Source organism: Mustela putorius, unplaced genomic scaffold (genome assembly GCF_011764305.1).
Source record: "Mustela putorius furo isolate JIRA1106 unplaced genomic scaffold, ASM1176430v1.1 tig00003913_pilon_pilon_pilon, whole genome shotgun sequence".
NCBI lineage: Eukaryota > Metazoa > Chordata > Mammalia > Carnivora > Mustelidae > Mustela > Mustela putorius.
The window spans coordinates 8,495,895-8,515,355 of NW_025422060.1; the positions used below are offsets into that span (position 1 = coordinate 8,495,895).

General features: G+C 43.7%; 1 protein-coding gene across 1 annotated transcript; it reads right to left on the minus strand.

Annotated features, from left to right (window-relative positions):
- Nucleotides 1–1,244: 1,244 nt before the first annotated feature.
- On the minus strand, nt 1,245–18,978 carry LOC101676398 (phytanoyl-CoA dioxygenase, peroxisomal). The gene is made up of 9 exons (XM_045069122.1): nt 18,669–18,978; nt 15,425–15,483; nt 13,338–13,448; nt 12,540–12,708; nt 8,727–8,808; nt 7,151–7,332; nt 4,688–4,837; nt 3,775–3,909; nt 1,245–1,553 (listed from the first exon to the last, which is right to left on the minus strand). The coding sequence occupies exons 1-9, from the start codon at nt 18,741–18,743 to the stop codon at nt 1,500–1,502; spliced, it is 1,017 nt and encodes a 338-aa protein (XP_044925057.1). The 5' UTR covers nt 18,744–18,978; the 3' UTR covers nt 1,245–1,499.
- Nucleotides 18,979–19,461: the final 483 nt, after the last annotated feature.

Below are 19,461 nucleotides of genomic sequence, written 5' to 3' on the forward strand. Positions count from 1 at the left end.
CCCCATCTAGTCCCATTACAAGGAACGGATGATTGGGTATTTGTGAATGAATGAATGAACAAGAGGAACACAGATAAAATGGGCAAAGAATTGTTTCCTGATTGACTCATTGGCATGCGCTCAAAAATGCATAAGGGAAGTAACAAATTGTGCTATCTGGTTTTCCTATTGAAGTTTATTTTTTCTAACTTATTTACATTTGAAATTAGTTTGAAAAGGCTTTTTGGTGGAACAGGGCTCCATACATGCTGTTTGCACAGACTTTCCTCATGTACACTTTATGTCCAATTATTCTATAAAGCAGTTTCCTTGAGCCCTGTCAGGGATACTCTTGCCTTCTTCAGCTTCCAGCTGGACCTGAACTTAAATAGGCTGCCCTCACAAAGAACCTGACAAAAACAGTGAAACTCTTTAGGAAAACCTGTGCTTAGCAGATTAACAAGAAAAGGACTCTTGTTATTTCTTAGCAAATTATTGTTTTTAAAAATCAAGACTATGGCTCTTTGCTGCCCCAGCTTGTGTACAAATCTGGCACTGAATAAATCTGGCCCCCCTCCATGAGGCCCCAAGGTGGCTCAGTGGATTAAGCCTGTGCCTTAGACTCAGATCTTGATCTCAGGGTCCTGGGATTGAGCCCCTTGTCTGGCTCCCTGCTCATGGGGCTCTCTGCCTCTCCCTCTGCCCCTTCCCACTGCTCAGCATGTGTGTGTGTGTGTGTGTGTGTGTAGGTCTCTCTAAAAAAAAAAAAAAAATCAAATATTCAAAATAAAATAAATACTCCCAGTTCATGCCCACTAGAAACCTAAACTATCTAAAATTGTCCCTGTAGTTTGAAAGAGTTTAGGTTTCGTTCATAAATGCAGAGGGTTTTCAGCTGCCTTACCCAATAAAAAATAGCAGATGAAGCCACCTCAGTCTTCCTTCTTCAAGAACAGAGAAAAACAACTTGGAAAGATCTGATCTTGTTTTTATAAGGAGGGTGCCTGGGTTGGAGAAGTCATGCAAGGAATCCTGTGTCAGAGCACAAGCATCTCCCTTATTTCTACTCCACCATGCCCTTCATTACATATGCCTGTGTTAGATGGTGTTCTAGATCTGAGAAATCTCTCGTGCCATGAAGTCAGGGGGTGGTGGGTTTTCCAGAAGAGGGATGCAAGAGTCCACGTATCCTGAGTTTCAAAGGATACCTTTCTGCTTGGGTAAAGAGCTAACTGAATCAAAGAAACTGATTGAACACACATAAATTAGACAAGAAACACATTTATTAGCTGCGACCCCCAGTTTTCCTGAAAACAGTAATCAGCCACTGTAACATATCTTTCTCCATGAAAGCAACAGGTCTGCACACAGAACTAACCACATACCAGCAAGTACCTTATCCTCATGTCATGATTTGGAGAACAAGCGATAGAAAAGATTAGGATAGCTTGTTAAATAATTTTCCCCAGACACCTTGATTTGTTCTGTTTTCTCTCAAAGAGCTCAAGCCGACGGCTATCTCATAGGTTGATCCTCTTTCCTTTCACCAGCCGCACTTGAAATCTAAGCACATCCTGGAAATAAAACAAAGCACAGTCAGTGGATGGAACATAGGGATCTGTTCAGCATGAGACAAAGTAGATTTCTAGCATCTACCAACAGTTAAATGGAAAAACTCTGCACAGTAGTCTATCAACTGGTAAATAAACCATATTCTAAGACTTCAAATAATGTACTTGCCCACATCTAGAATAGTATTGACCAAACTAAGAGAGCAAGTCACCAGAAGTTCAGCCTGTGTTATTTGGCACTGCTGTTGACCACCAGGTGTCTTCAACTGGCTGAACACAGTGTTTGGTCACAACAGTCCACACTGCCCCTTGTCCTGCGTTCCTTTAGACACTGCCCCATTTACAGTGATCTGCTCCTACGTGCAAGTGATGTCATGAGTTATGGCTTGATTTGGGATTTCTTTTTCCTTTGTTCTTAATAAAACAACTCAGACTTTTTTGTTTCTTGTTTATGTTTGAGCGAACTGCTAGGTCAGGTGGAAAAAACGGTTTGGGAATTAGACCTGACTCCAAAATGTACCTCTGTCACTTACATCACACAGGCCAACCACTTGGACATTTCAGTTTCTCCCTAACTGTGCAGAGTGAGGGGTTCCTGGGTGGCTCAGTCAGTTAAGTGTCCGACTCAGGTCATGATCTCAGGGTGTTGGGTTTGAGTCTTGTCTCGGGCTCTTCCCTCAGTGAGGAATCTGCTGGAGATTCCCTCCCTTCCCCTCCTCTCTCCCCCCTGCTTGCGTGCACTCTCTCTCGCTCAAATAAATAAAAAGATCTTAAAAAAAAAAAAATGGGAATGACTGATCCACGGGGATTTGTGAAGAAAGTAAAACTAGAAATATGAAAGAGCTCTTATAACTCACAAAGGGCTATGTAGCAGAAATTAATATCATTATTCTAAGTAAAGTTGAGGAACTATATCTGCAAGACTAACATTTTCAAATAAGTACAGGTGGGGCACTTGGGTGGCTCAGTCCGTTAAGCATCGGTCTTTGGCTCAGGTCATGATCTCAAGGTTCTGGGATCCAGCCCCTCAGTAAGCTCCCCACTCAGCAGGGAGTATGCTTCTCCCTCTCCCTTTGCCTGCCTGTCGCCCTTCCTGCTCTCTCTCTCTCTCAAATAAATGAAATGAATTCAGAAGGCAATCACTTACTACCCCAAACATAATATATGCTTTTTTTCTGCTTTAAAATTCAGAGTGTTGCACGGAAGCCCCACTTGACAAAATATGATGCACTTTAAGCACTGGACCAAGGGAGGAGCACAGAGGGTCTACCATCTACGGTGTGCAATGAGAGCCTTTGCAGATGTGGGATAGAGTCATAGATGCTAAAGGGAGAAGGGGCAAGGGAGAAGTCAGATTCTTAAGCTGGGAAGGAGTTTCAGAAGATGACTCCTAATGGCACGGTAACTTAGTGCTGGTGTATGGTACTCTTCAGAGTACTGGAAGGCCAGAGTTATCATGACGCTCCGTCTCCTTGGGGGTCTCCCCCATAGGAAATGCATGTATTTATGATGAATGCAAATTAAAACATAAGATCAGCTTCTTGGTTCAGTGGCTAAAATGGACTCATTCACAAAGAAAATATGTTTATTTTTGCGTTGACTACAGTTTGTCTGGTGACCATCATCATCAGCTTTGAATGTTCTAGTTACAAAGAATTTACAAGTGATGTGTATTAAGTAGAAAGGCTACGAAATAATGTCTCTATCCCCCACGGATAAGCATCAGTGGTTTCTGAAGTCTGCTCCATGAAACTCCAGATGCCAACTAAGCCAAACAAAACCTGCTTAGGAATGGCTTTCTGGGAGTCTCCTTGGATTTGTAGATACGTCAATACTCTGCTCTATACAAATAAAGGAGGCCTATGGGTGAGAGCCCAAGCCTCTAACTTTCCTTCTGTGTGTTCAAGAAGGTAGCCTTCGTCCTTCACTTGCTCTCCTCCAGATCTGTTTTCTGTTTCCACCTGTCCATCCTGGAACAGAATAGCCTGCGTACCACAGGGTGGCCAAAGACATAAAAAAGCATGGGGTGTTCAGATGCCCCGGCTGGGGACGTGCGTACAAGCTGAAATTCCACTATAATTCTTAGTGGGTCTCAGCAATGCTTCTGCAAGGCGCTCTAAACAAAGCATGTTATACTTCTAAATTACAACAGGTATGAGAGTTGTTAAGCATCTGAAGAAAAGAAGACAAAAAAGTCTTAACCTATCATCTCAGAAAAGCATACCTGCAGCCTGGTGTCATCTGGAAATCCATATAATTTTTTTCCTATCGGTAAATAATCCCTCTCAGTGATTTCTTGACTGGTGCCTTTCACATCAATGTAGTGGCAGTCCGCCCCGGCGAAATGGCAGGAAATTGCCTGTAGAGAGTGACAGGGTTAATACTGGGAAAAAACCCATTCCATTAACACCAGCTACCGAACAGGGAGATTTCCTTTAGAAAGTCAGCTATTTCACTCAGCGTTTGATTTCTAGAATGTTCCATGCTGTTCTGTATTAGTCTCTTCAGGGTTCAGGATCTCTTTTTCCCCAGGTACAGTTTAAGTCTGACTGAGAAATACAAGAGGTTTTTAGCTCCCTGCGATACTTGTTTTTAGAAAGGGTGGGGAACATAACAACATGAGTAAGAGGACTTCAACTTTTCAACATGTCAATTTTCTAGTGTGTGGATGTCCTCAAGTCCTAAACAGGAATGTGTTCCAGGGTTCTTCACCATTTTCTTAGGGAAGTTAGTTACTCAGTTGAGTTTGTGGTAGTTGTCATTTCAATGGCTATGGATCATGAAAACAAACAATAACCCACAAAAATACCTTGCAAAGGACAATAATATACACACCACCCCTTTGTAATAAAATGGACACTTTGAGTCCAATAGCATCACATACGATCTCCATCTTCTTTCTGTCTGAAGGTAAGTTGGAGGTTACTTGGTTCTCTCCATTCTTGAAAAAGTTATAAGCTAATCTAAACTTAAAACTCACTTTCCTAGTTTCAGGTTAGTTCTCTTGAGGTGACTGCCTACTGAAGGGACTGCCTGCTTTGCCCAGAACATGGAATTTCTATGCAGTGGAGTCACAAACTCCATTTTTTGTTTCTAATGTATTTATCTTTGGAAAGTACAGTGATGGGAATGCATACCTTCCGGTATCCTTGAGTTCTGTTCCAACCAGATCCATGGATGAGCAAAGGATGAAAGAAAACAGTGTCTCCCTTCTCCATCACAAGATGCACTCGGGGGCAGTTTTTATCATAGTCCTGAATCCCGTAGAACATTATGTTAACTCCTCCCTAGAACACATAAGAGAAACAAGACTATATTTGAGGAACCCAATGATTAAGAATTTTGTCAATGACTCATTAGGAAAAGCAAAGGTTTTGTAAGTTCTGCCAAGAGAAAGACAAAAAAAGATTCTTCAAAGCAACTGTAAATATACAAAAACTTCTCAGACATCTGGTTGTAAAAATCATGGATTTGGGGGCCCAAATGAAGAATATGAAATTTCCACTTATCCTTCATTACTAAATTATAAATGAATATCTAGACCAACTTTGCATTTTGCAGTTAACATGGGAGATCCCCTTTCCAGCATGAATCTGTAATCCCACTTTCCCCACATGATATTCTTCTCCCCCGTAACTTTGCCTAAATCATTCTTCTATTATTCAGGAGTACCTCTGAGAAGCAAACTGTTTTCTCAGGCCAGAAGAGAGAAAATGTTCAAGTCTCCTCAGCTCAGAAAGCACTCATGTCACAACCAGAGTAAAGAAAGAATAGTAAATTACAACACTGTGCTTTTTTAGAACTACTTCCAATGTTAGCTATTGCTTTAAGTAATGGTTATGGGGGGAGCACAGTATCTTAGTCCCCTTCTTAGTCTGTCCCACATTCTTCTGGGGGTTGGATTCTTTCCTGCCAGACAGTGTTGGGCCTTTCATCCAGTGCCCTTCTCTCCTGGCTAGGTGCACATGTAACCTATGCAAATTCAATCTGACCTCCCACTGTTATCACTTTGTATCTGAACAGAGGATCGATCAAAGGCATTGGTCATGGTCAAGGATCAACTACCCCCACCAGGTGCTCCATCCTGAACTCCCACTGACATACTCCCACTTTCCTGCTTACCAGAGCCTGCCGGCCTTTCCATCTAATCAGCATGTGCTGCGACCCTCCAAACACACCCTTTGGCTTAAGTCAGCCGCAGCCCACTTCTGTTGCCTGCAACAAACTCCCTAAACCTCAACTCAGTTTTTCCATAATCCTCAACAGATTATGAATCTCACAATTTCAGATTTTATATCAGAATCCAGACTCAAAGATTTTCACTTGGCACTAATCCTTGTGTAAGAATTCTAACTAATTGAGACAAGTCCTAAAAGCCATATTCTTTACTTCCTACAAAAAACCCACATGCATTCTTCCCACCTGAACAACACATGCTTTTCTGGGGTTTTCAGAATTTATTGTCTGAGGCCTACAACACGCATAGTCTCCTCTCTGGTTTCTCTGCCTCTGGACTCCACACCTTCAGTATCTCCTGCTCTAGATCTCAGGATTATCATTCTTGAAGAGCCGATTTGATCTTACCATTCGTGGGCTCAAAAGCATTCAATAGTTCAATCAATAAACCATGCAACCGGCAGGCAGTGCAATACTACTCTTCCTTCCCCAGAGCCTTCCCTGGTCTCTCTAGCAGGAAGGAGATGATTCCTCCCTTGTCTTTATACTGAGATCTAGCGATCAGTGGGTAAGAATTACTTGGCAGCTGATACATGCGTCTGGTGTTGTGGGTGTTTAATCTGACCTCTGCAATGAAGCTTGATGATTTTAGATTCTACACAGTGCCTACCACAGTTCCCCCCACTGGTCAGCTTTCCAAAACTTGTTGAAAGAAAAATGATTATTCTACCTGACATCTTTGAAATTTCCCTGATCCTGGTTGCAAAACCAAAAACAATGTTTTGCTAAGAAAGGAAATCATCTCATTGTTAAAGTTCTGTATGGAATCAGATCTAAAATTAAAACAATAGAGCGCGTGGGTGGTTCAGTGGTTTAAGCCTCTGCCTTTAGCTCCGGTCATGGTCTCAGGGTCCTAGGATCAAGCCCCGCATTGGGCCCTCTGCTCAGCTTCCCCCCTCTCCCTCTGCTTGCCTCTCTACCTACTTGTGACGTCTCTCTCTCTGTCAAATAAATAAATAAAATCTTCAAAAATCAATAAATAAAAATAAATCAGAACAATAAATATTCTGGTTAAGATTTACCTTCTAAGGGCACCTTGGTGGCTCAGGGAGTCAGGTATCAGACTCTGGATTTGGGGATCAGGTTATGATCTCAGGGATACAAAATCAAGCTGCATGTTGAGCTAGTGTTCACCAAAGTCTACATGTCTGTGTTCCTCCCCCTCTGCCTCTCTCGGACCAAGCCACCTCTCACAAGTATCACGAGCAAATATCACGAGTTGTCTCCCTTTATCCCTGTCTCTCTCTGTGTTTGACTCAAATAAATAAATGAATAAAATCCTAAAAAAGAAAAGGAGGGAGGAAGGAAGTGACGGAAGGAAAGAAGGAAGGAAAAAGAAAAGGAAGGAAGGAAGGGATTTTTACCTCCCACGTGGGATAAGCATGTGGCTTCAGGTCGCCTTTGTGACTGCCCGGGAGCACACACAGGCAGCCATTGTTCCGGTCGATGTGCTCCATGGCTGTCCAAGCAGCAACTATGTTATTGCTGGGCCTGATGGGGAAATATTGCAGATCCTGGTGCAAGGGGTGGCGGGATGTCTTCTTGCCTGAAACAGAACCTGCTATTAAACCACATTTGAACCTCAGAATTCATCTCCTCTGCCTGAAAACCAGATCAGTGTCTATCCCTTCAGAACCCAAAGAAGTGAAACCACACTACAGACAATCAGCCTGGAGAGATAAGCACCAAATTAGAATATCAAATCAACAGCGTGACTCCAGATCCTACCCTTTTTTCCTGGGTTTCTGAAAGCCAGGGATTCCCACCATTCTCTAGCAACTCATAACATGTTATGATCTCTATTGTGCTTTATTCCTTAGTAACTCTGGTTTGGGCACGGAGCCTAGCACTCAAAGAAAAGTTTTTCAATTGGAGAGTAACCAAATTTGAAGTTCCCTGTTAGCCCTCTAAGTGGCTGATACAAACACTATCGAGTAACTAAATTAATAAAAGGCTTCCAAGAAGTTCTTCACAGAACTAAGAGCACTTGGTGAACAGTCATTATGTAGAATCAGAGATCACAGAACCACATTTACATGGTTCCCTGTTTTGCACTCTGAACTTGATACTGTTCCCCTACGCCCAAACTCAATGTCTCTAAGCAAGACATCCAGGGTAGGAGAGATTTCATGGTGCTACACTACAGGCTAGTCACATAAAACTCTCCTGGCCTCAAAAGTGGAAAACAATAAAGAATTCTGAAGGACCAATTTATTACTGCTAGTAGAGAAGAATTTCTCAGCATGGACCAAGAGCTGTTGGCTTAAAAAAATGCAGATTCTTGGGGGTGCCTGGGTAGCTCAGTCAGTTAAGCATCTCTTGATTTCAGCTCAGGTCTTGATCTCAGGGTTATGAGTTCAAGTCTCGGGTTGGGCTCCACGCTGGGCATTTAGCCTACTTATAAAAAAAAAATTATTTTTTAGTGCAGATTCCTGGGTTTTAGCTTCCAAATCAGTTTCTCTGGGAGTGAGATCTTAGGAGCTATATTTTAGCAAGCACAAGATATTTTAAGTCAAGTGATGTATGTGCTTTATAAGAAAGCTTTAATTTTGAAGATAATAATATCTTCAATCAGGAGGACAGAATTCACACCATCATTGGTGAGAATAGTTAACAAAGCTTGGGGACAATAATTATAATAATAAAAGCCTATGGTTTATGTGCAGTCATGTTTATTAAACCAAACTTTTGAGCAGCAAGCCAGTCAGTTGTCCAGAAATCCAACAATAACCTTAGTCAGTGTTAACATCTGAAATCGTTCTTCTACCTCACTATTGTTATGATGTATGCTATTTTAAGACAAATAAAAGGACATATATATATTTAGTTATCCAAATTTAGCAGTTACACACAGAGCTAGAGTTAGAACACCTTAAACTCTCTCTTTTCCTCTTTTTTTTTGGGGGGGGGACTTCTCCATAACAAGTAAGAGCCCTTTACCAGTATCTGGAGGTTTGTTTATTAGCATTGTATGCAGGGCCATAATATCAGGTCCAGTGAAGCACTCCACATATTTCAGAATCTAAGGGAAAAGAAGAAAAAACGTTTGATAAGAAATCCAATGCACAAAAGTGGCACAAAGTACAACTATCTATACAAGAGCCAAGATGCCTTCATTCAGCACTTGGTAGGAGCACCTGAGTTGTTCAGTCAGTGAAGCTTCCAACTCTTGATTTCTGCTCAGGTCACGATCGCACAGTCACAGGATCAAGCCCTGCACTGGGCACTTTGTTCGGTGAGGAGTCGACTTGGGATTCTATCCCTCTGCCTTTCCCCTCCAAATATATATATATATATTAAATATATAAATATATATATAAAATATATATATATATATTAAATATATATATATATATTTAAAACCCACTCAGTATTTCACAACATTGCAAACTCAGCTTGAAAACAGGAAAAACTTGTAAGTCTGCAAGACTCTGAATTAAACAGGCTTTTCCAAGCCAGTTGGAACCATAACCAATTTTCTACATGGGAGGCATGTGGGGATGCCTGTGTGGCTCAGTGTGTTAAAGCCTCTGCCTTCGGTTCAGGTCATGATCCCAGGGTCCTGGAATCGAGCCCCGCATCCGACTCTCTGCTCAGCGGAAAGCCTGCTTCTCTTCCTCTCTCTGCCTGCCTCTCTGCCTACTTGTCATCTCTGTCTGTCAAATAAATAAATAAATAAATAAATAAATAAATGAAAAAATCTAAAGAAAAGAGAGAGAGAGAGAAGCATGTGTTTCTCTGAGCAATCAACTGGAAAGGGCAGAGATAAACCTTCCTTCAACTGGAACTGTCCATAGTTGCCCAGCGAACAGGCAGCTTCCTCTCCGCCCCCAACAAGACTCTTCATAAGGAGGGACCATGAGGGGGGCCTGGCTGGCTCAGTAGGTAGAGCATGCAACTCTTGAGCTGGGGTTTGTGAGTTCAAGCCCCACGGCGAGCATAGAGCCTACTTAAGAAAAAAACAAGGGACCATGAGAGGCCCCAACATGCGCAACGGCCATGCGTAGCCCAGAGGAAAAGAGAAGGGCAACTGGGGTGCTACCTCTTTACCTCTAAGCCACCGAGGGAGGGGACATGCAGAAAGGAGGCAGCGGTGTGTGTCGACTACCTGCAGGGGGCTTTATGCATCAGCCCACCTAAACCACACAGCGATTCCTGAAAAGTAATGCCTCCATGGATGAATAATCCTTTAAAGTGAACACCCCATGCAGATAAGCCCAAAGCTAATAAACTGCCCTTGTTTGTGGAGCCAATTCAGTGAAATTGAATCTTCAATTCTGTCTGACTCCAAAAAATGAAGCATGTTCTACTGCTTTCTCATTGTTTGATCCTGTGTAGAAGGAATATTGGCAACTTGAGCAGGAAATGCTTGAAATGAAACCAAAATCCTAGAAGTCAGGCCTCCTACTTGTTTGTTTATAAAGCATGTCAACTTTTGCAATTTCCTTAGGCCAGTATTTTCTTTCTTTCCTTTTTAAATAATCCCTAATCCCACCAGGGGGCTCAAACTCAGATCCTTGATCCCAAGGTCCCACAACTAAGCCAGCCAGGTGCCTCTGACCAGTATTTTCTAAACCTCAGTAACCCTCAAGAGCCATTTTACCATTTCCATCATACTTTACAGAGGTGCCCAATATAGGTAGCCAACAATTTTTCCAAATTAACTTACGTCTTATCCTGATTAATAATATTCCTGAGGTTCTAGGTTGGATGTGCTGGGTATTTTTTCCAATACACATTAAAATAAATACCTAACTACTAAAATTGGGACCCACCTCCTAAAAATCATTGCATGAACCAGCAATTGCGTGGTTCAGATTTTAGAGCGGTGGGAAACCTGGATGTCCCGGTCGTGCTAACTCTACCCTGTGCTGCCACTAACGTCAAGATTTTCCTCCTTGATGGATGCACAGAACTTTCATTTCCATAGCAGGACTTGAGGCTGGGAAGTCATATCCCCTCCTGTCCCCCACCCAAGGGGCTGGACTTCATAGCTGGCTTACTTGTACACAGTGTTTTTTATGCGGCAAATTTTCTTTATTTTTAAAATTATTTTAAATGTGGTTTTTTAAAAGATTTTATTTATTTGTCATATTATTTGCCAGAACAAAAAAGAAAGCAGTAGGTAGAGAGAGAAGAGGGCTCCCTACTGAGCAAGGACCCTGATGTAGGACTCCATCCCAGGACACAGGGATCCTGACCTGAGCCCAAGGCAGGTACTTAACCAACTAAGTCACCCAGGTGTCCGATTTAAAAAAATATATTTTTTAAAGTTTTAAGTAACCTCCGCAACCAGCCTAAGGTTCGAACTCACAACCCAAAGACCAAGAGCCACATGCTTGGGCCACTTGGGTGGCTCAGTCGGTTAAGCAATTGAGCCTTGGTTTCAGCTCAGGTCATGATTCCAGGGTCCAGAGATCCACCCTATGTCAGGTTCTGTGCTCAGCAGGGAGTCTACTTGAGATTTTCTCTCTCCATCTCCCTCTGACCCTCCCCCTCCACCCACCCCTCCTCTCTAAAATTAATGCATACATCTTAAAGAAAAAAAAGTAGCATGCTTTACCAATGGATCCACCCAGGTGCCCCCATGGGCAAATACTCTAATAGCACTTGGGGTTATAATTTCTAGCATGTACTATATGCAATGTGTCCTTTAAAACCATTCTAAAGGGCGCCTGGGTGGCTCAGTGGGTTAAGCCGCTGCCTTTGGCTCAGGTCATGATCTCAGGGTCTTGGGATCGAGTCCCACATCGGGCTCTCTGCTCAGCAGGGGGCCTGCTTCCCTTCCTCTCTCTCTGCCTGCCTCTCTGCCTACTTGTGATCTCTCTCTGTCAAATAAATAAATAAAATCTTTAAAAAAAAAACCATTCTAAATAAATCGTTCATAAACTGTGATACATTTATGCAATGGGATGTTACAAAATAATTTAAAAATATAATATAAATTAATATATAAGTGATATAGAAGGATGTGTAAGATCTACTATAAGTGTAGAAACTACACTTGTAAAGTGGACAACCCGTATGTTCCCATGTGACACAAAAGGTGGGGGGGTAGACAGATACACCTGCAGAGCCATGAGAGACTTCTAGTTGAAGATACCAGAAAGTGTGAGTGGGGCTGGAGGGTGGGAGACTTTCCTTTTCATCTTATGCCCTTCTGTACTATGTGGATATTTTTGTAAACTTGAACTACTCTTAAAAACTATTGATTTTTTAAAAAATGAGTTTAAATCTGAACACAAACTTAAACCTCTACTGACCAGTTCATTAGACAAAAAGAAACAATAAATGGATGTCCAGTGAATAGAATCTGCAGTGTCCCTCCTGTTGATATGCCCATACCCATGGTGAGAGAGCCTCGTCTCTAAGGCAGAATTCCTGCCCTTCGCAACCAAGAATAATGACCAGACTCCAGAAGAGGGTTCTCCATCTGCCCCCGACTAACATTTGGAGCTCAATAAGTCATCATTTGGGGAGGGGACTATTCTGCACACAGTAGGATCTCTGGGCTCCATTAGCAGCAGCTCACCCACCCACCATGCCCACCTCTACCCTGACAGAAGCACACGGTCCCCACCGTGTGCCAACCCAACACGCTCCAGGCACCGCCAAATGTCCGCCTCCATTTGAGAACCACTGATCACCAGCCACAAAACAGAGGGGCCAGATAAAGTGTAAGCAATTCTAGAGGCAAGCATGTAGGTGCATTATTCATTTAAAGAAAAAGAATATGCAGGAAAGTTCTCGAACCTCAGGGAGAGTGCAGTATCTGAAGAGTTCCTCATCTTCTTGGAAATCTTGGATCTTTGAAACCATCTTTTCACTTGGAATAAATTCTGATTTTGGAATGCTTACATCTCTCATTATCTTCACTCCCTGTGGTTTCACCTCCCCTTTGCAGATTCTTTCAAACTCGTTCCTAGAAAATTAAATTGGCAGATGATGTCATGACTGCAGGCTCCAGGCACCTGTCTGGCCAGTTCTGTGGAAAGAGTCTCAGAGATAGAGCAGGGGGTGTCCCTGCACCAGACTGACCTCCAGGTCAGGCTGAGTAGTTCTGAGGATGGAGAGAGAAAATGACCAGCGCAGCAGCCCCTGTCTCCTCACTGTGAGGCCGGAGCTCACTGCGGGGACTCCCCTATTCCTTAGCCTAACAGAACAGTGAGGAACCGTCTGTGATGTGGTGTACCTGAGTAATAACGGCAAATAACTTCTCTCACGCTTACCATGGGCCAGGCCCCGTTCAAAGGCATCTGTGTGTACTTCACCTTATCCAGACCTCACAACAACACTGGGGCATAAATACAATTAACATCCCCATTGTACAGGTGTGAAAACAGGAGTAGAAAGTACATTGCTCCAGGACACACAACAGGAAGTAGTCTGGCTAAGATGAAAGCCAGCCAGTCTGGCTCCAGAGCTCATGTCCCTAACCACTTCCCGATGAGCCAATCACCGAAAAATACCTGAACACACACGCTAATCCTACTCACATTCCCACTGCAAACACAACATAGTTTTGTACAACATCAAAGTTTTGTACTGTACCGAAAGCGTTCAATATCAGCATCAGACACCAAATTTCTAATGACGAGAAACCCATTTTCTTCATAAAACTTTCTCTGTTCTAGGCTTAGAACATTATTATCCCGAGTATACCTAAAGGAGAAAAAGGAATTACAAATAAGTATAAGTGAAAAATCACCATCCAACAACATGTATCAAGAGCCTGAGAAATGTTCATACTCTTCCACCAAGCATTTCTACTTTTTATTTACTCTAAGAAAATAATCTGAATTTTTTTAAACAAGTCTAGAGGGGATGGTTTATCTATTTTTCTTTTTTTTAAGTAATCTCTATACCCAATGTGGGGCTCGAACTCACAAACCAGAGATCAAGAGTCACATGCTCTTCCCACTGAGCCAGGCAGGCCCCTAATCTGAACATTTTTAAAAGGTTTAAAACTAAAATGTTAACTACTACTGTTACCAAAAAATAGAAGAATAATGAATTATATCTGCTCAATGGGATAGGACACAAGTCTTAGAAATGAAGAGCTTGGTGCCCCTGGGGAGCTCAATCAGTTAAGCGTGGACTGGTTATTTCAGCTCAGGTCATGATCTCATAGGTCTGAGATCAAGCCCCCAAATGGTCAATGGTCTATGAGCTCCGTGGGGAGACTGCTTGAGAGTCTCTCCCTCAGCCTCTCCCCCAACTTGCAATGTATGCACTTTTTCTCTTAAATAAATAAATCTTCTAAGAAAATGAAGAACATATAACAGCATGTACAGACTTACTATAATAAAATACACTGAGATTTGTGTAAAACCAAGACACAGGGTATCTGGGTGGCTCAGTTGGTCGAGCATCTGCCTTTGGCTCAGGTCATGATCCCAGGGCCTTGGGATCAAATCCTGCATCGGACTCCCTACTCATCAGTGAATCTGCTTTTCCCTCTGCCCCTCCGCCCTGCTCCTGATCTCTCATGCGCGTCTGGTCTCTCTCTCTCTCTCTCTCTCTCTCTCAAATAAATAAATAAGATCCTAAAAAGGGTACTTGAAAAAAATGCAAATAAAATTTTAAAACACAGTTTTTAAGTGATTGCTTCTATGTAATGGAATTGTGAATGATTTTTCTTAATTCCTTTTCTTCTCTTTCAAATTTCTTCGATAATGACTACGTATGGTTGTTCAGGTAGGAGACAAATTCAATACATTTTATACTTTAAATTGTCTAGATCATATCTTCTCAGAAGAAATCAAAGTGACAAAATCCAAGTAAGTGCATAGCATATGCGCAAACTCAGATCACCCAGTCCATTCTTCCAGATTGGAAATGTGGCTCTATGAGAAAATTCCATGGCGATCGATGTCTTCCCCTACAAAGGTAATTTAAGATAAACCAAAGACACTACCTAATACAGCAACAGGACCACAAGCCATAGGCTAACTTAAATGAGGTATAACATTTCTGAATTTGAACACCTCTGATATTTTTCCTCTTTCTGAAGTTTAAAATACATATAAATTACAGTCATCTTCAAAAATTTTCCTAGTTCGAATTAGAACTTCTGGCAACACATGATTTGTATAATGAATTTATTTTTAAGAATTTATTTATCCTGGGGCGCCTGGGTGGCTCAGTGGGTTAAAGCCTCTGCCTTCGGCTCAGGTCAAGATCCTAGAGTCCTGGGATCGAGTCCCACATCGGGCTCTCTGCTCCGTGGGGAGCCTGCTTCCTCCTCTTTCTCTGCCTGCCTTCCTCTCTGCCTACTTGTGATCTCTGTCTGTCAAATAAATAAATAAAATCTTTTTTTAAAAAAAAGAAACGAATTTATTCTCTGTAGAGATAGGAAGAGAGAGAGGGGGCAGGGGCAGGGGCAGGGGCAGAAGGAGAGGGTGAAGCAGATTTCCTGCTGAGCACAGAGCCTGACCCATGACTGATCGATCCCACAGCCCATGAGATCATGACCTAAGCCAAAATCAAGAGTTGGATGCTTAACCCAGTAGCCACCCAGGTGCCCCTGTGTAATGAATTTTCACCAGACAACATGAGATGTGTTTTATATCTTAATTACCACTAGGAAATGCTTTATACACATTGTATAGTTACTAATGACAATTCGATCTACTTACTGGAATTGTGGAGGATGGAAACTGTTAGGAGAAACAGCCCCTGAAGTGGAGTGAGCTACCTAGGGAGGGAATTAAGGCAAATAAAATGAAATTGAGGAGTCAACTTTTTCTCGAAACAACAGTCTGCCCTGAATTAGCTCTCATCAGGGAAGACTGGGTTACACACATAGCTGCGGACAGGCACGCACGGTTGCTTACATCGTCTCATTTCACAGAGCCCAGAGGAGGGACTGGAAGTCCCAAGACCTTTATCACCATCCCTGCTGCCCAGAGCAGGAGAATGAGACTCACAAGGCTCAGTAACTGGGTCCCAGATCATCCAGCAGAAAATGCCTCAGGCCAGACTCGACCCATACTCTTGACTTCATAGCTTCCACTGATTTCTTCCACTTACTATTCCCTCCACTAAACTGCCAAGGAAATAAAAATTATAAGGTTTAAATCTAGCAGTACGAAGAAATGTGCTCTTCCAAAGAGAAATTGAATTTAGTGGGAATCCATTCTGAAATACAAGAAACAAACAGTTTGGCTTGTTACTCTTCAAAAAAAAAAAAAATCTCTATTAAATAAACAGTGGCGAGGCTTTAAAGTATGAGCCACATAGTTTATATAATTTTAACTTTTGAGTATAACTTTTAGTATAATTTTAACTATCTTAAGATAGAGCTAGAAATTCCTTCTAGTTTTCTATCCAGAGAACTACAGCAAATTTACTAAACCTCTTCTTAATTTTTTTCATTGTTTCTTTAGCTTAAGGAGGAGTGTAAGAATGTCATTATTCTTAAACATGTTATTTTTGTCTTGTCTTTATGTAACTGGGGACAGTATAATCCTGTTTTCCTAGGCAAAGAGTTAATGACCTCTGTCAGCTACTAGCAAGATGTGGTGGCCAGAAGGCAGTATTTCAGTCCACAATTCTTCTCCTTCCATTGTGGGTTCTGGTGGTGGTGACTGCTTTCCTCAGAGAGTTTTTTCAATGATGTGGAAATGTTGCATGTCCTTAATATATAATGTTAGTAAACATGATAAAAATGGGTGCAAAAAGCTATCTATACAGATGGCTATAATTATGTAAATGCACAGAAAAGAAACAGACCAAAACATTGACGAATAATGATCCATGAGAGTTGGAATTATAGGTCATATTTGTTTTTTTCTTGATGCATCTCTGCATTAAAGATGCATTGTGCTTTATGCTTTAAAAGCCCTGCCCTATGCCAGAACCCACATCTCCTTAGAACCAGTTAAGGCTGGGAAGAGACGGCCACGTGATTTGCAGGATTGTTTTCAAGCCCCAACCACACGCACGTTCACTGACTGTTTCTGCAGAGTTGTCCAATACCAGAGCCCCTGGCCTCATCTGTCTATTTAAATCGAAGAGAATAAAGGGGCGCTCAGGTGGCTCAGTGGGTGAATGCCTCTGCCTTCAGCTCAGGTCATGATCCCGGGGTTCTGGGATTGAGCCCTGTATCGGGTTCTCTGCTCCACACAGAGCCTGCTTCCTCTTCTCTCTCTGCCTGCCTCCCTGCCTACTTGGGATCTCTGTCTGTCAAATAAATAAATAGAATCTTTTTAAAAAAGAGAGAGAGAGAGAAGAAAAGAAAAAGGAGAATGAAAAGGAAAACTGCCCCTAGCCATATTTCAAGTGCTCAATGGCCACATGGGGATCCTAGCAATGGATCTGGATAGTGCTGGTGTAGAACATCTCCACCATGGCGGAAGGTTGACAGGATAGTGCTCTTCTAGGAAACGCAGATGAAAAAGCAGCTCTAAACTCAACACTATTAGAGAAGCACCAACAGGATCCGAATATATTTTTTTAAATTACTATTATTTTTTAAGTAGGCTCACTGACCAGCAGTGAGGGCTAGAAGTCAGAACCCTGAGATCAAGAGCTGAGCAAGAATCAAGAGAGGTCTCAGGGACTGAGCTACCCAGGCACCCCAGAATTTTCATAGTAGTCACAGACTGGACCTGGAAACCTTCATTCTGGTTCCAGTTATCTCCAGTCCCCACACGTTGGTGGTTCTCACCGGTGGGCATGTATCAGAAACAAGTGAGAACAGATTGCTGGGCCCCACTCCGAAGTATGGGGAGTCCTCATGAGCCTGGGAATCCGCATGTCTAACAAGTTTCCAGGGGAAGTTGTTGCTGGTCCTGGGAACACACTTTGTCAACCCCTGGTTTCGGTAATTAAATGTCTTTGGTCAAAAGTTTTAATGTCTCCTGGCCTCAGTTTCTGTGTTTTCACTGGTCAAATGAGATTACATAATCGCCTTGATCTGCGACGGGATTTTAGGTGGGCAGTGGTTCTGCTACATCGTGGCTGGAAGTAAAAGTAAAATAAAAGTAAAAAGAGACATTCGTAGAAGCATTTTTAGGAAGGAGTTCAGGATCCTGCACACAGCAAAACACAGCCTAATCCCATCACTTACGGGGAAATCCCACGCAGTGTCCTCTTTGCCCCCAAAGTACCGCCTGAAAGAGAACACTTAATCGGAGCAGGAGAAACAATTCCATAAAGCATCTGACGTCCGTGTCCCGTAGTGACATTTTCCGGGATTCGACACGGGTGGCGCACACATCGCCGCCGCGAGTAACTCCGAAAGAACAACCGGGAGACATTGTATCCACTCCTGCGGGGCTCAGGGACACCCTGGCGGAGCAGCTCGCACAGCTCTCCTCAAGGAAAGAAGAGCCCGAGGGTGCGGGCCGGTGCCTCCCTCCCTCCCCGCGCCCCAGTGCGCTGCTGCCTGAGTGTCCACCGGCCCGCCCACCCCGGTGCTCCAGGCAGCCCGGCGCTCCAGTTTAGGAGCGACTGGGACTGTGCGTCGCGCGCCTCGGACTCTGGGCGGTCGGATGACGCGCGGCCAAGTGCAGAAAACGCCACACTAGCTGAGAGCAGGCCCTCAGGAAGAACTTCCATCTCCCGGGCAAGGCAGGGAAACAGGCCCCAGGAGGGCCGCGATGCCTGGGGCGGCGCCACAGCAGCCCCTGAGGCCGGCACTGTCACGCGGCCGCCCAGCGAGCAGGCCGGGCCCCTGGCTGGGATCTTGGGGCTATCCGCACTGGGAACCCTCCTGCCCCGGCTCCGCTGCCTCCCTGCCCCTGGGCGCCCGGAACAGCTGACACCAACGCCGGGACGCTGGCGCGCAGGAAGGGGCAGAGTCCGCTGGGCGGCTGTGCCAAGAGCCCTGGAGGCCACCACACTTGCAGCCCGAGCCACGCGCACCGCAAAGGATACGCCGACGCCTGCCGAGCGCTGGCCGAGGTGTCCCAGCACGACGCGCAGGCGGGTGCCTGCATGGGACTGGTTCATGGCTCCCTCGAGGAGACGAGTCAGCCGGACCTCAGTCTTCCCTCGGGGCGGCGGGCGGGGCGCCGAGCCGAAGGGCCTGGCCGAGCGCTCGGAACTCCGGGAATTCCGCCTTGTGCGGGGATGCACGGGGCCTCAGAGTCCACGCACTGGGCCACCGAGCGGAGCGGACCTCCTCTCCGCGCGTCCAGCCCCTCCGGGATCACAGAGATCCTGCCACACAAAGCAGGGAAACTGGTTTTGAAGGGCTTAGCAACCGGGTTAGGTTGCCCAATGAGAAATGAGCCAAACATGACCCACCTTCCCAAACTGTCAGTCTAGTTTATTGCACGAGTCGGTCTCTCTGCTGCCAAAGTAGCATTTCAGATGTTCAGCCCTGGAAGTAACGTGCTGTTCAGAAAATGCGTTTAATTTATTGGGAATCCAGTGTGAAATATTAGAAACATGTAACGTGCTGTTAAAAAATGCGTTTAATTTGTTGGGAATGCAAGTGTGAAATACTAGAAACATATTGGCTTTCATTGAAAAGGAAAAAAAGGTACATGAAATAAATGACTTTGTGAAACACGTATGATCCACATAGTCTAGTATTATTTTAAATTTCCTTAAGAATTACAAGTTCTAGGGGCGCCTGGGTGGCTCAGTGGGTTAATGCCTCTGCCTTCAGCTCTGGTCTTGATTCCAGGGTCCTGGGATAAAGCCCTGCATCAGGCTCTCTGCT

Excerpts from the sequence above, each read along its gene's own strand:
- LOC101676398 (XM_045069122.1), bottom strand. The coding sequence starts at position 18,743 with ATGAACCAGTCCCATGCAGGCACCCGCCTGCGCGTCGTGCTGGGACAC. Across the intron at positions 7,333-8,726 it reads AAACAAACCTCCAGATACTG|GCAAGAAGACATCCCGCCAC; the intron begins GTAAAGGGCTCT and ends GTTCTGTTTCAG. Across the intron at positions 3,910-4,687 it reads GAACTCAAGGATACCGGAAG|GCAATTTCCTGCCATTTCGC; the intron begins GTATGCATTCCC and ends CACTCTCTACAG.